At 48.4% G+C, this 16,316-nt stretch overlaps 1 protein-coding gene and 1 non-coding gene across 29 annotated transcripts in view; both read left to right on the forward strand.

Moving 5' to 3' along the window:
• The window catches only part of EHMT1 (euchromatic histone lysine methyltransferase 1), a 97,110-nt gene extending 83,148 nt beyond the window's left edge, over positions 1–13,962 (forward strand). For 27 of the 28 annotated variants that reach the window (XM_046901788.1, XM_046901795.1, XM_046901790.1 and 24 more), the window contains 7 exons: positions 127–271; positions 942–1,019; positions 2,136–2,251; positions 4,071–4,157; positions 7,797–7,875; positions 10,740–10,915; positions 12,086–12,667. In XM_046901788.1, the coding sequence (XP_046757744.1) occupies positions 127–271; positions 942–1,019; positions 2,136–2,251; positions 4,071–4,157; positions 7,797–7,875; positions 10,740–10,915; positions 12,086–12,269 (865 nt within the window). In that variant the 3' untranslated portion in view covers positions 12,270–12,667. Of the gene's footprint in view, positions 1–126; positions 272–941; positions 1,020–2,135; positions 2,252–4,070; positions 4,158–7,796; positions 7,876–10,739; positions 10,916–12,085 lie in introns of all 28 variants that reach the window. The other variant, NM_001012532.2, reaches the window with a different exon arrangement.
• On the forward strand, positions 624–686 carry MIR7441 (microRNA 7441). The gene has a single exon (NR_105609.1). It is a non-coding gene; the product is annotated as a microRNA 7441 (primary transcript).
• Positions 13,963–16,316: the final 2,354 nt, after the last annotated feature.

Raw genomic sequence — 16,316 nt, forward strand, 5'->3', positions numbered from 1 at the left:
CAATTGCGTTCAAGCTTTGAATGCTCAGTGATCAAAGATGCTAATTCTACCCCAGGATGGTGTTTGAATGGCCCCTTGTTAGGGGAAGCTTTTCTGCTGTGACACTTCTCTTTCTGCCTCTGACAGAGACATTGCCCGGGGCTATGAGAGGATCCCGATTCCCTGCATCAATTCAGTGGACAGTGAGCCTTGTCCTAGCAATTACAAGTATGTCTCGCAGAACTGTGTCACCTCCCCTATGGACATTGATAGAAACATCACCCATTTACAGGTGAGGGATTGTGTTTCTTGTTCTGCTGTGTATAGAGATGTTGCGGTGCACTGCACCTCAGACCAAGTTTTGCATTTAGAATGGGAATGTCTCGTCCTAATATCGAATTCAAGCCAAGGTTGTAGTCTGAAATTCCAGGAGGAGGGATTCTGCTGTTCTTCCTTTCCCAGGCTTCACCTCACCTCTGCATTCAGCTGTTAATGCAGCATCAACCTGGTGTGGCTCCCATTTGTTTATCCATTTCCTCTGTTCTGGCTGTGAGAGTTAGCCAGTTATTTGGAGACCTTCCTCATGCTGTCTTCCTAGTGAATTCAGAGCTTTCCTTGTCCTCAAGCGTGGAGCTCACAGGGCACTGAGGAGGGTTTGTAACATGGGGAGAAGGTGAAGGTGACTCATGTTGGGATCCTCTTCTGCAATCTGGACTCCTTTGACATTCATTATGCATAGAATTGAAGAACTGAGTGAACATTACCCTGAACTGATGAGTCTGGTTATCTTTTTGGCCAATGAGCTGCAGCAGTGGCCTCTTTTGGGAAAGTTTGGAAGGCACTCCAGCAGCAGGCAGGAGAAGGCGAAGACTTGTGGTTTTGCTCGCTGGCCCACTTAGAGAAGTTGCTCTTTCACTTGTGCTGGAGTGGCTTGGAGCTGATCCCTTCTGCTTCTCTTTCAGTATTGCGTATGTATAGACGACTGCTCCTCCAGTAACTGCATGTGTGGCCAACTCAGTATGCGCTGCTGGTATGATAAGGTGAGGATGCACAGCTTCATGTTTGGTTGGCAAACTGAATGTTGCAAAATTCAGGATTTCTAATAGGACCTAAAACCAATTCCTTGCACAGCTCCTCTGCTTTTTGTTTTAAAATGCCTGGAGTTGCAGTCTCAGCTTTGAGGTGTATGTGATAATAACAAAATGTGTACTCAGGGAAGCTTTTCCAGTGTTATTTGTTTGTGTTGCTGTCATGCCAGCTGAGCCATTAATTATACCCATGTGATAGAGAGCATTTAATAACCCATGCGTGAAATCAGCTTCCATTTCAGAAAGACATAGAAAATGCTGTAATATATAAACAGGGGGAGGGTAGAAGAGAGATTTTTGCCTACCTTAATTTATCGGGACCCTTCTGGATGAATGCAAAGTAAATATGTTTTAACTTCATCACTGCCAGAAGCCTAGTTTGTTTTGGGTAAGTGTGCTTCAATCCTCCTGGGAGGTTTTGAGGTTAATATTTGGACAGGTTCTGCTAAGATCAGAAGTTCTCTTAATCTCTGTAAGTTCTTCCCAGGGGGAGTACTGGCATCTTTCTTTGCTTTGTAGGCATTTTATTTACACATTAATAGGTGATTACATCTTTAAAGCCATAAAAGCCAAATTTGTTTAGTGTGATGAACTGCCTCTATCACTTGCTTAATCCTATATGGTTGGTAGATAATTGAATTGTAGCTTTTTTGGGAGAGTTATTTGGGAAGATAATGTGGTTTACAGAACTTGGGTGTGCTGGCCTTGTAATGTGGAAGTTGAGGCTTTATTCCAGAGACAAAGCATATGCTTCTCCCCTCCAGCACTGTGAAAGGATGATGATGGTGATGCACACCATTTTTTTGCACAGCACTGTGAGATACTTTAATGGTGGTGCGTAGGGTGATGCCAGGCAGCAAAAACCTGAATGGTTTCTTGCTGTTTGTGATAGTGACTTGTGTGCTGCTGTCAGGACAGAGCAAAGCCTGTGCAGAGGTTGAGTTCTGAGATGGTTTTTGGAGAGGTCGGGGCATGCCTCTGCAGTAGGGGTCCTCTCACCCATTTTGCGTTTGGGAAAGTTCACAAGAAGAGAAAACTAACCTTGTCTTGAATGCATCTCCCCTTCAGGATGGCCGACTCCTGCCTGAGTTCAACATGGCTGAGCCCCCACTGATCTTTGAGTGCAATCACGCGTGCTCATGCTGGCGGACCTGTAGGAACCGGGTGGTGCAGAATGGGCTCAGGTGAGAACCCCCACACAACCTGTTGTGGCACAGCCACAGCCAAACCACAGAGCTGAGGCTCTGCCTGCACACCCACAAAGCACAGAGCTTCCAGAGATGGAGCAGTGCTGGGCAGGTGCCACCATGCAGGGGGTTCCTCTGTGCTGCAGGTGGGGATGAGCAGCAGTGAGCAATGAGCTCAGCTGGGATCTGTGCTGTGCTGCTACCCCCAGCACATGGGGGAACTGTGCTGGACTTTCTTAGCCAGACCACAGAGTGTACAAAGGGGGTTGGGTTTGCAGGGGCAGCCTGGGTGTAACTTGTCAGGTAGAGAGCTCTGACAGACATAAGAGGAATAGAAAATGCAGAGCCTCAGTTGAAAAGACATCATGAGATAGCAGTTTATATTAGAAATACAGGCTGGCAGGCAAATAATTGGTTGCTTGAAGTTTCCCACCTATTGGCCTGACTCTCCCTGAGTTGGATACCTGAATACCTGTTGACCTCAGAGGTGTTGCACATTAGGCTCTGTTCATTTTGGTGCCGGACAGTATTGAAACTGTTTTGTATGGCACCTCTGCTTCAGAGAAGTTTGCCGGTGCACTGAATGCATCAGGATGAACTTGTAAGGAATCCCCCCAGGCAAAAAGACTTCTGCAAATCTTTTATGATACTGAGAACACATTTTTTTTGGTGGGCTTTATGTTTCCAAGGGCATTTTGCAACTTCAAAAATAAGGAAAGGGCTGGATGTGTTTCCACAGAACTTCACCCCTCTGTAGTTTCTCCCCACCCAAACTGCACAGCTGCAGTGTCTATAGGAGTGTCTATTCAGGAGCCATGCAGTTAGATCTGATGCTTCTGCATTTTTGTCAGCTCAGGTGTTCTCTTGGTGTCCTGTTTAGCTCTGGTTCAGGCTCCTGGAGCTGTGAACCAATAGGAACCCTGGAGAAGAAGCGTGGTTTCAGCTGATGGTGCAAAGAGGGAATGGGTGGGGGGAAGAGGAGAGAAATACTGGAAAAACCAACAGGGTGAAGTTAAGGTGAGCATCAGATTTCTCTTTATTCCGATAACAGCATTGCTGAGAGGGGGTTTTGCTTCCCATGGGGAAAGAGAGAACATTCCCTAGCCCTGGAGATGGTTCATCCTGCACTTAACTCAAGTTCTGGCTGAGCAGGAGACAGAATGACTTACGGGATTGTTTCCTCTGCCTATAAACTCCATCAGTAAAATTCCACAGAGCAGCTATTACACCAAGAAGTTTCAAGTTGCAGCGTTTCTTCCTTACGTTTCCACCAGGGAGTTGGATATGATGGAGCTGCTAAATGCACTGGCCTCAGCAGAGGGCAAAGGGATCAGAGCACTTAGCTCAAGGTGTTCTTAATTCACTGTAAGCTCCCCTCCTCCCCCTGCAGCACCGCTCCCTTTGGAGCCTGAAGTCCCTTTCTGCCTTCCCCTGAGAGCCAGGCGTGTGCGTGAAAGAGAAAGAAATGTTGGAGGTGGGATTTTGGTATCCCGTGTGTGAACCATCAGCTGTGCACCAGCATGAAGCATCTGCTGCCTTACCCTCTTCCCCCATCCTTAATGTGAGCAGACACCAAGCATGCACCTCACCAGCTGCAGCTGGGCAGGGAGAGGCAGCGCCATCCCAGTCCTTGGAGCACACGTATGGTGGCAGCAGACTGAAAACAGAGGGTTTGAATGCTGAAATAATCTCTTCGACTTTGTGCAGATTGGAGGTTGCAGGGCTTGTTTTTTTTTTTCTTTTCTTTTTGCTCTTTCCCCCTGTTGCCTTTGTGCTCAGTGCTGCCATGGATGTGGCTTCATTTCCTCTTTTCCAGGACTCGATTGCAGCTCTATCGGACGCAAAAGATGGGCTGGGGTGTGCGAACGATGCAAGACATTCCACTGGGAACCTTTGTGTGCGAGTAAGTTATTCCTTCAGCTTTCATTAGCTCACGCAAACGCATCACTTCCCAAGGGCTGGCATGCTTTGCACATGATTTCATGCAAATCAAATTGGCACAGAGCAGAGCTGCTCACCTCACTGCGAGGCTTCCTGATCCCATTTCCTGCTCTGTTTGTCCTTTCCTCGCAGCGTGGAGCTTTCTCCACCCCTCTCCATCTCGCTGCAATCTGTGGTCAGCTTGTGGTTCTGGGCTCTGCTACCCCTGTGACACACGAGGGATGAAAGAGTCTGGGTTGTGCTGCAAGTGCATTATGTGTTCACTGTGTAGGAGACCTTTAAGGCTGAGGGAATTTGGAACAACTGTTTTATATATGGTTGTTTTCTGCTTCAAGACTGACTTCCCAAGAGGTTTCCCAGTGTCACAGCTCTGCCTTTAGTCTGATTCATCAAAACAGTAAAGCATTTGGCATTAAGCACAAATTCAGGCCCTGGTTCAATAAAGTACTTAGGAACGAAGGTATTAAGATTTATATCAGGCTGAAAAAACTGCTGCCTGAACCACATGGTTTTAAGGCTTTAAAGTGGTTGATGTTCAGTAAACAGTTTGGAAAGTGTTTTCTTCATTGTGGTACTAATGAGCTAAGATGTTCTAAGTAAGACAGGGCTCTTCCCTTTCATGAAAATAGGTGCTGGGGTTTTATAGAGCTGGTTATTGATGTTGTATGGAGTCAGGCAGGAGACTGGTGTAGCGTATTGCAGTATTTAAACAAGGAAAGGAAAAGAAAAATGCTTCATCCAGGCGGAGTCATGGGGGAGTGTCTCAAACGTGTCCTCAGGTGGGGCTTCCTGATGGGTTCTGATGCTTGCTGTGTCCTGGTTAAGTGCCCAGAGATGATCCTGAGCCTGTGAGCAAACTGCTCCTAAAGAAAACAGCACCAGCTTTACCACATCCTGCTGGAATGTAAACACGAGAGAGGGATAAGTGGTGATAAGCTGGCAGCCCAGGGAGACTGGGCAGCTCTGTGCAGCAGGTGATTAGCACAGATGGGTGTGTTGGAGAGTCAGAGCTGATGGGGTTCAGATGCCACAACCGCCCTTAACTCTTCCTCCATGCTTGCCAGGAGCTGCTGAGGCTGTTTCAGTGGCGGGCACTATCTTCATTATCTAAATGAGCTGCATACTAAGAAGCTGAATTAATTTTTGTCTTGCCCATGCAGGTTCCTCCTTGTCCCCATCCCTCTCACTCACACTCATGTGATTTGCTCAGCTCACCAACCCCAGCCTTTCTCTTCCTCAAGCCAGCTGTTCTATTTCTCTAATACTGTACGTGCAGCCTTTATTTCTTCTTTTCCTCACCTCTGGCAAAGAAGCCCTGGTGTTGTGGGGCTCAGGGCTGCTTACACACAGCAGCTCCCAGGATCAGCACTTGGAGAAGAGTGTTTTGCACTGACCACCTGGAGCAGTGCCCTGACCAGGCAGTTGCTTTGTGCTGGGTTATTGCTCTGCTTTGAAAGGGTGATAATTGTGTTGCTCTAAGGACGGTACTGTGGCTATGAGCTTTGAATGAGTGAGAGGTAGAAAGCAGAGGTTTTGTGACACTCTGGTCTGTTCCTTTTGGTACGAGCCCATTATGTGGCTTCCAGATATTTAATTCCTGTACAAAACAGCTCTAGTAGGATACCATCTGAACCAGGGCAGGTATTTCAGCCACGCTTTCAGCCAGAGACATCCTGGGCATCCCACCCCATCCCCCGCACCGCATGGAAACAGCCACAGCCTGTGCTAGGGACGTCTCGTTGCTCTTGGCTCTTGCACGGGATGTGCTCTGATCTCACAGTGATGAGTAGCAACTTGAAGTTACTGCCGTCAGTGTGCTAAGCATCTTGCTGGGAAGCAGGACATTGCCTTCACTTCAGGCCTTCCATGAAGGATGCTCCGACTCTTCCTGGAGTAGGAAGGCATGCTCCTTGTGTATCTTTCTGCAACTTAGGGCCTGGTAAATTATGGATAAGTTTGTATTGGTAAGCAGTAAAAGGAAAAGGAAAAGGAAAGGAGTTGCAGGAATGGTCTTTAAAGGAACGTGGAAACAACAATTTTTAGTTAGACTGTGGGATTTTTGTTCCACTGAATGGTAACCCTGAAGTGGCTGTCACTGAGCAGTGCCTCTCTGTGCAGCATTATTCAGCTGTTTCCAAGCTGCTGCTGGCTACTGTGCCACGCTACAGCAATTTCTCTCCCTCTGGCCACAATCTTCCTATTGCTTTAGGTCACCAGTGAGCATGTGGTTTCCAGTAATGCTGCAGCCTTGTGGGAGCTCTTAATAAATAACAAGATGCAGTGGGGGCGAACAGCAGCATCGCACACGGCCGCAGCAGCCTCCTGGCCTGGCGGAGCAGCTCTGCCAGATTGCTTAGATTTGATAACTGCAGCCAAACGATCCCCGGTCACGGAGTGCGTGGGTCTGCTCCAGGTTAATGTTTCGTGGCTCTCCTTCCTGAGCCCTGAAGTTAAATGCTGCCTCGAGCCAAAAGGGGATGTGGATACGGTTGGTTAATGCTTCTAAAACGCTTCTGAAAGCTGAAGGGGAATTGCTGGTGTGGTGGCTGCAGATCGTGGGAGCATCTGTTGGTGTTACCAAGATTATTTGTTTTGTGAGTCCTCTGCTTATAATTCAGTAATGCTGTGACAAAGGCTGCGGGGAGCTGGGTACGAGAATCCACTGTGTTACAGCTTCTCTCTTCTATTCCTCCCTCTGGCTCAATTCCTCTCCTCTTGTGTGTCTTTGTTTTGATTGCAGGCTGCTCAGTTCAGGAAGTGTTGTAGGTTGATGGCCTAGAACCGTGTAAGCTGGAGACAGGAGGCAGATGTGGGAATGCAGGTGCAGCAGAGACTCCTGCAACTTGAGTTTTTGCATCAATCCCAGCATCTATCTGGGGCGTCAGAAGTGGTGCCTGTGTTTGGTCCTGCTCAGCAAGCCAGACCACAGAGCACACGTTCAGTGGTACTTGGGAGGGCCTGATTGCAATCTGCCTTGCACCTGTTTTTACAGCAGTGTGATTGTTACTCAGACCACAGCTCTGATATAGTCTGGTTTGAGGAGGATGAGGAAGAAGCCTACATTCTTCCAGGCGTCCTGCCAGGTTTGGGACTGAGGTTTGTACCTTCCAGGCGTCCTGCCAGGTTTGTACCTGAGACTCTTAAAACAGGACATTTTCAGGTATACAGCATATGTAATCAGTTAAAATGTAGGAAGAATGGGAAACAAATGTTTTACATTGGAATGTAAACAGCACAGACATGACAGTACTGTACAGGAGGTGTGTCCAACAGTGAACATAAGGAGAGTTGGATTAATATATTGATCTTGGCCAACAAAGAGGATTGCAAAAGGAAGGAGTGAATTTTGTTGGAAATAAAGCTCCATCTTTCATATTAAAAATGTTGCCCTGAAAAGTCTGAGTTTGGAGCCAGATTTTAGCTGCTCTTAAGTTGGCAAAGCTGTGTTTGCCTGGGCGGATCTGAAATGACCCGCACTGCTGAGGCTATGAATTGTGATGGTGGCTGCATCCCTTCCTTCCCCCCTTACTGGAAAGGGGTGTTAAACCCAAGCTGGTGGTTGCACAAGCATCTTATTTCTGCCTTTCCTGTTTGCCTGCAGGTATGTTGGCGAGCTGATATCCGACTCCGAAGCAGATGTCCGTGAAGAGGATTCCTACCTCTTCGACCTTGACAACAAGGTACTGTATCTAGGGAGGTGAACCCAAGGTCTTGTTTCTCCAAAGGAGCATGGAGAGTATTTGTCTCTATCTTGATGTACAGCGTGCTCTGAAAGCTTGGAAGCAGAGCTGCTTTCTCACTGGGTTTTGTTAGAAACGTAAGGTTGTGGAGATGAGTCTTTAGGGCTTGTTAAAATGGTAACAGAGCCCAGCAGTGCTGGGCCACAGCGTTATGTGCTGCCCACAGCAGGCTCAGTGCAAGATGCTTCCCTGTTAAAAATGCTCAAACGTCCTGAGTTCAGTTGTTCAGCTGCTGATATTCAGGTGTGTATACAGCAGTGTGCAGGCTTGCGGTGGTGTTGATTGGCAGCTCTGTAAGCTCTTCATGAAAAGATGTTGATGCATGAGCTGGAAAGCTGAAAGAGACACTGCTCCCTTACAAAGGGATCCTACAGACACCCTAGCAGGGACTTGAGGCTTCTGCTACTGCTGGTTGTCCTGTGCTGCTCTCCGGAGGGCTGACTCAGTGCAGAAATCTTGCTTTGAAAAGTGTGATCTGAAGCATCTGAGCGTCACTTCAGACTTTGCTTGGGAAGGGAGAAGAAGAGAAAGGTGAGCTGGGGAATCAGAGCAGTGGGGCGGCTTCCAAGGGAAGTTGTAAAGCAGTCTTTGTCTTGTGCCTGTCATCAGCTAGTCACAAAGAAGCTTTGCTTTGTTACTATAATTTTTCTTTTTCAGTGACAGACATTAAAGTTGAAAAAAGATAAGTAGTGAGTCTTGTAGCAAGTCTGAAAACGGGGGTCAGACTGTAACTAAGAGGTTAAAGAGCAGCAAGGACTTCAAGCTGGCTTCTGCATTTATGAGCAAGAGACTGCCCGGGCCTTGCTTGGCCTGAAGGTTAACCCCTGGCTGGCTGTTTCAGGTAGAACATCTGGATTTTGTACAGGAACAAGCACACAGTTCTTCATCAGGGCACCTTCAGAGTAGAGCATCTGTGGAACAGGCAGCAAGTCTCTGAGGGGTCATTCAGAGAAACCCAAGGCAGTGCTGAGGGCAGGCAGAGCCTGATGGGTTCCCTCACATCCCCAGCAGTGGGAAAATATCACAGGTGAGGGCAGCATTAGGGCTCTGCTGTGTCCTGAAGGAGTGGCCTGAAGGAGGGGTTCATGCTGAAGCGTGTTGGGGACATCATTTCTAATGCCTTTGTTCCTTGAGCTGTGACTGGGGGCCATGTGTGTGGTGAGTCACTCAGCGTACCATGTCTTGCAGTCACATCCCTTCCTGTGTCTGCAAGAGGGCAAACATGGAGCAGCCAGAACTCACTGCCTGTTCTGGGCCTTCAGGGAAGAATGCATAGCACAATAGATGCTTTCTGGGTTTCTACAGGTTAAACGGATCATTTTCTTGTCTCTGTACTAGAGATCCAGAAAAAACACACTATTTCTGATAGATATGAGGGTGAGTTTTATCTGGTGTGGTTGCTTTCTGTTGGTGTTAAGCTCCCCTTCCCACGTGTGGTCCTCAGCCTGACTGGGAACCCTTGGCATTGCAGCTGCTGAGCACTGAAAGCCATTTGAAATAAAATGTTCTTCATAGAATCGTTAAGATTGGCCAAGACCTTTATGATCATTAATCCAATGGTCAGCTCATCACCACCATGCCCACCAAAACACATCCTTAAGTGCCACATCCTAAGGTCCTTTTTAAGCACTGAAGATCTCAGGTGTAAGAAGTGATGCAGATGTCTGCAGAGTCCATCCATGTGCTCCGAAGGGGGAGTCTCCTCTTACCCCATTCTGCTCCTTCTCTGTTTGCCTCCAACGCTCCTGAAACTCTTGCAGCAAGGTGAGAAGCACTTTGTTCTGGGACTTATCCTCCTTGGCAGTGAGAATGCTGCCTGCATTCCTCTCCTTTCTCAAGAAGAGCATCTTGGCTTGTATGGTGAAGAGCTCAGATCTTCCCAGATGGTCACTCAGGTGGAAGTGGCTGATGCTGTCCTTGCCAAAGGAAGGTGGCATTTCCACGGATGAAGCAGTGATGAGACTTAAATGCAATTGAAATCAGAGCTTGCACCACTCTGTGTAGCATGGGGCCGTGTGGGTGATGCCTCCCCAATCATTGGGACATCTTCCCTGGGCTCCTGCACCAGCTGGGCAGTGTGATCTGACCCAGCTCATCCATTAAAGATTGCAAGGTGCTTGCCCAAAAGGGAATTTGAGCGCTGCTAATGGAGCCTTTTGCTTTTGGCCTCTTTGCAACAGAAATTAGCTTCTGTAATTAAAGTCTCTGCTTTGCACAGTCATTCTGTGCTGGAATAAAAAAGCCCTGAGGGGGGTTCTTTTATTTTCAAGGAAAACAAAGTATGACTGCTGTCTGGGCTCTCTGGAAAGGGAATTTCTGTGTTCTCACTTTCACTTTTATCTGCAAAAAAAACTGTTTTCTCTAGGCTCTGGCTTAGTGTTTCCTGGCTGTCATGTTCAATTAGAGGACAGAACAGATGCCTGCTCCCCTGTCCAGTGGCTTTTACCCATAAGGTGTTGGTCTGCCCAGAACATAAATCCCGCTGCACCAAACCAGTGCTTCAGTAGAGCAGGTCTGGGGAGAGCTGATGTGCCAGCCAGTGTCAAGAGCATTTCTGAAAGGTCTTTTGACTCATGGGGGCACAGTGTTCCACGGGAAACTATTTTCAGGGCTGTGCTGAATGTAGAAGTATGTGTTTAGTCCGCTTAAGCCTTCCCTGGCCATTCTTCTTTTTGAGGCTCTGCAGAGTGTTAGCACGAGGGCTGGTAGTTCGGTCATGGCTTTCTTTTTTTTTTTAAACAAGTAGCAGTAATAACTCTAAAACCAATCTCATCTAATGAAACATGCAACATTTCTCCCTCTAGGATGGAGAGGTGTACTGCATAGATGCCCGTTTCTATGGCAACATCAGCCGCTTTATAAACCACCTCTGTGAGCCAAACCTCATTCCCGTGCGAGTCTTCATGTCTCACCAGGACCTCCGCTTCCCCAGGATCGCCTTCTTCAGCACGAGGCACATAGAGGCCGGAGAAGAAATCGGGTAGGTACCGACCTGGGCTGGCTGCCTGCACCTTGCCTGGGCAGGACTGAATGCTGCAAACCTTCATGTGCCCTGTCCTGTGTTCTGAGCAGTGGGTTTTCCTCCAGAGCACACTGACTGATATCACTGATTTTGTACTTTCCTGTTCCTCCTTCTTTTGTTTGGTGATATCTGTAACTCAGCCTCCCTTTTGCACTAAACTTTTTCTTTTGGGGGCTTGTTGTGGATAGCCACCGAAGCATTCAGACATTGGGAATCACACACAAAGAAAAAAAACAACAATAAAATCCCATGAGCCCAAAAGCCAGTAAGCAGTGACAGAGCTGTTCAGCACAGCCCCCATCCCCATTGTGAGCAGTGGGAGTTGTGAGGCCTTCCAAGTATGAAGCAGAAGAGGGGCTGCTTGAAGATCCCATCTATGCCCCATGGGCAGAGCTGCCACGTGGTGGGGCTGTGCCAGCTCCCTCCACTGCCTCCTGTTCTCCATGCATGGGAATATGGGTGTGTTGGATTAAACTGGTAGACCAGTACTTGTCCAAAGCTTCTGTTTCAAGTCAACACGCGGGATTTGGGATTCATGTCTTGAGTTCTTCCCCAGTTGACCAATGCCAGGTGGCCCCATGTCAGGAGGCTGCTCTGGGGCAGCTTTTGGGGCTCAGGGTGCTGGGAGGAGCCTCAGTGGCAGCAGCAGCCCCATCCCCTAGTGCCTGCTTGGCTGACTGGGGTCAGCTCAGCCGGGGGCTCTGCTCCCCTCTGCGGCTTTCTGGTCCTCTCTGTAGGAATTTCTCTGGATTTTTTGCAAGCTCGTTGTGCTCAGCTCTGTGCTGGGAGCAGATCCTGAGTGGCTTTATCCAGCAGTGGGACTGAAACAGAAACAAAACTCAACGCATTTGGTCCAGGGTAGACTTTAAGTGGGATGCAGAGGCCATGCAGCAAGCAGGAGGCTGAAGTGCTGTAGACACCCGGATTGTCACCTCTCAAACCCCTTCCTCTGCAGAGAGACAAGAGCTCTGCTGCCCCCAGGTTTGCTGTGTCCCATTGCTTGCCAAGCCATGTCCCCAGCATACTCCATGTGCTGATGCTGCATTGCCTCAGGTGCTGCCAACTCCAGATTCTCGCTCCTGAGTGTTCCTTCATCACAGTGACCCCGTTTCCATTTCTTTCCTGCAGCTTCGACTACGGTGACAGGTTCTGGGACATAAAAGGCAAGTTCTTCAGCTGTCAGTGCGGTTCACCCAAGTGCAAACACTCGAGCTCAGCGCTGGCCCAGAGGCAGGCGAGCACCTCGTCCCAGGACACGCAGGAAAACGGGCTCCCCGACACCAGCTCTGCCACAGCAGCCGGCCCCTTTTGAGGCTCCGCTTCCCAGAGACTGACTCGTTTTAACCCTATAGATTCACTTACTGTCCGAATTTTCCATTTAAAGAGAGGAAACCCGCTCAAGGAAAGCCAGGGGTTCGTGACACTTAGGGCTGTGCCACCGACTGTTACTTGAGGAATAAGTGAAAGCAAATCCCACCTCTGTGGTGTTGTTCTCCCCTCCTGGTCCTGGAAGGCTGCTGGTTCTTACCGTGCCGAGGGGTGGCTGTTGCATTTTTTTTTCCATGCGAACTGTCCTGGCCTCCGTCTCTTAATGTTCAAAGTGTTGTCAGAGCCCAGGGAGAGCCGCCCGTCCTCTGAACGTTGTTAATTGAATGGATCGCTCATGCCAAGTCATCTCCAGTTCACTTGTAATAAACTTTGAGTACTTGATGGGACTTTCTTTCTGAAGGCCGGGGGGAGCCGGGCGGGAGGGAGGCACTGGCAGGCTCTGCCGGTTGGTTTCGTTGCTCAGTTTGGTTGCATTCCTCCCACATCTCGCAGGACGTCGCGGTGGGGCCTCTCATAGAACCGTTGGAGTTGGAAGGGACCCTTAAAGGTCATCTGGTCCAACTCCCGCTTGCCCTACGCATTTCTAACCGATGCCTCCTCATTACCCATTGGCTTTTTACTCTTCCGATGACAAGAAATCCACCGTGCTTAACCCCTTTGGTCCCTGAGCCGGCCAGAGACGCTTCCCTAAACCCCTCTCCGAAGCCCTCCGCTCCAACCAGCTCCCGGCCACGCGGCGGATCCAGCATTTGCTCCATCGATGGAAGGATCTCCCTCTCCTGCTGCGGTTGTAGAGAGGGAACGTTGAAGGGGATTGTCTGAGACACTAACTGCTAAAGGAGATGGCTTTTTTAAGGATAAAGCAGACGAGAGAGATACTGCAGAGACCCCCTGGGCGAGCAGCAGAGGGGCCGTGGCGCAGAGAAGACCCCGATGCCACCAGCTCAGCTCGTCTGCTCCCATCCATGTGCTCAACGCTGGGCACCTTCGGTTCGTTTTTAAGCCACACGCTATGAGGTTTCAATAAACTGATTTATTTTTTACCATTACCGAAACATTGGGGACTTAGCATTAAAAAAAAAAAAAAAAAGAAAAAAAAAAGAAAAAAAAAAAAAGAAAAAACCATTAAAAAAAAAACCATTAAAAAAAAAAAAGCATTAAAAAAAAAAAACCCCACACAAAAAAAAAACCCCAACAAAAAAACCAACGACGAAAAGAAAACCACAAAACAAAACGGTGCTGATTCTGGTGTGATTTTTTGCTCACCACGTGAATATAAACTATCAATTGTATAAAAAGAACAAAGTGATTTTAGTATAAAATGCAGGAAAAAAAAAAAACCACAAAACCTTTTTTAAATTGTTAGTATTGTAGTGTGAATAAATTTGCCATCACCTTTTGTGTGGTGGCCGGGCAGGTCATTATCTTAATTTTTTTTTTTTTTGCATATATCTTAAATACTGTAATTAGTGCAGTTACAGGTTGTTTTTTTTTTTTGTTCATCTCTTCTAGAACATTCATAATGCCGTCATGTTTATTATTATTATATTTTTTTTTTCTGTTCATGTTTTTTGACAGTTTTAAAGATGCAGCCTTTTGGCTCTCATCATTTTCTTGTTCTGTTTTCAATGAAATCAATAAAAAAGAAAAAAAAGAAAAAAAAAAGTGCTTTAAAATGAGTTTGGCCTCTGCTTGCCCTGCACGCCGCATTCCTCGTCCTCATTGACAGGAAAATGGAGAAAGTGAGCAGTACGGCCTGGGATGCTTTCAGGTCAATGCAAAGATGCCCAACCGTCTGGTTTGGGACCTTCCCTGCTTCAGCCCCATGGCACTGCTGAGCTGTTGTGTGTGCCTCCCTCTGCTTCTGAGCCATAGAATCGCGGGGTCCTTGGAGTTGGAAGGGAGCTCTGAGTGCCATCCAGTCCAACTGCCCTGCAGCGCACAGGGACACCACAGCTCCATCATGTTGCCCAGGGCCTGATCCAGCCTTGCCTAGGAAGTCCCCATGGACAGGGCATCAACTTTGGCTAAGTTTGGTGGCCTTGGATGTGCTGGTGTCCAGTTTGGTCATTGCCGGTTGCAGGGTGAAATTGCCTGGCTCTGTGCTGCCTCCCAGAGCTGGGTTTGCCCCCAGCATGTGGCATTGCCGAGCATGTTGGGGCAGTGATATCCAAGCAGTGAGCAGCAGCACTTGGAGCTGTCGTGGGGTTTGGGTGCGCCCGGGGGGTTTCTCATGGATGTTCCTTGGAATCATGTCCCATCAGCAGCCCTTGGTGCAGTGTGCACCAGGAGAGGGAGCTCCCTCCGCTTTTTTCTCAGTTCTGCATCAAAGTTTTGGGGATGTCTTCAATAGCTCCACCCCACCTCACCCCACCCCACCCCACCCCATCCCATCCCATCCCATCCCATCCCATCCCATCCCATCCCATCCCATCCCACCCCATCCCACATTGCATTACCATTCTCCTTGTTTCTCTGTGTGCTCTGCTTGAAGGCAGTTGGTCACTAATACTCATCAGCTGCAGGATTTGCTTGCCAAGAAACCCCAGTTTTGCTGTTGGGATTGCAAGGGCTGCAGTGTGAGTGCCGGGTGGGACCCTGGGACCCCAATGTGTTGTGGCATGTGGAGGCCATTTAACTACAGCTCAGTGTTGTACAATGAAACATCGTAATGAAAACGATACACTTCAATTGAAGGCGAGAGGTGGAAAAACATTGGGAAATCCAATCTCTGAATGGAACTACACCCCAGGCCGTTATCTCCCTGGGGTTGGTTCTCTTTGGTGTTAGCAGTCCGGTTGTGTTCACTGTATTGAGCTGTCACAGCTATGGATGTACGTGTATGCCATGCACTTTCGGTGCACAGCTGGGGATTTTGGTTGTGTTCAGTGAGAACTCCCACAGCTGAGTTAACACGCAGTGTGGTTTATTGAAGCACCAGATGCACGGATTCTTTGGGTTGTCGGAGATGCATTTGCCATCCGCAAAGCGCATTCACACACCAAGAATGAGAGTAATGCAGCCCGGCCACAAGAGGCTGCAGAACAACTCTACAGAGATCTCCAAGCTCCCCGGGGAAATGCTCCTACAACTCAGTGTTGGAATCTCACCCAACAGCATCTGTCCATGTGGGGAGGAGTGGGGCTCAGCCCAGCATTGGAACCCGGGAATCAGAGATGATCCGCGCTGACATCCGACGGTATCTTCCCCACCATCTCCTCTCCTCTCCTAAGCCATTTTTATGTGAATTCTTATTTTCAGGTCACCACGCCTTCGTTATGAGGGGTGTGAAGTTCTGTCCCTTTGCTGTTGAAGGTACAGACCTGAAGAACGCAGGGTGAAAGCTCAGTTGCACCTTGTATACAGGCAGCTTTCAGGATGGAGGTGTGTTCTGGTATTCTAATGAGATGATAATGAGCAAAATTCACCCAAAGGATGGCATTTTGTCAAAAAAAAAAAAAAAAAAAAAAAAGGACAGTGTTGGCTCAGGAAGAAAATACACAGCTCATCAGCCCCATAATCCCACCACGTTCCCACGGTGGTGGTGGTGTCCCCTCTCCATTCCACTCTCAGTGCCATTTTCCCTCCACCCATCACACCAAGCTGCCCTGCTGCTGCCCACACCTCAGCTTGCCCAGGGAACTCCTGCACAACAGACTCCTTGCACACTGCCTGCACTCTGCTTTTGCATCTTTCCTTAACACGTGAACAATGCTTATACTAACTTTAATTCCAAGTCACCTCTAGCAATTATCCCACAGGGGCTGATCCTGTTGTGGGGATGCTTTATCCAAAGGGATGTCACGTTACCATCTTGCTTGCAGCCCGAAGCTTTGGAGTGAATCAATGGCTCCTTATGTGCTGTGGGTACGAAACCATTGCTGCACGCACCTCGTGCTGCCTGAGGATGTGTTTGCAGCTCTGATTTGATTCTGTTTGAGAGTAGGGTTTCTTTTCTTTTAATGTGGTGAGAGCATCTGATCCAGGCTTCGCTCTCAGGCTGCTGCGTGTAGCTTTGCTCGTGGCAGCT

This window comes from Gallus gallus, chromosome 17, assembly GCF_016699485.2.
Source record: "Gallus gallus isolate bGalGal1 chromosome 17, bGalGal1.mat.broiler.GRCg7b, whole genome shotgun sequence".
NCBI classification, from domain to species: domain Eukaryota; kingdom Metazoa; phylum Chordata; class Aves; order Galliformes; family Phasianidae; genus Gallus; species Gallus gallus.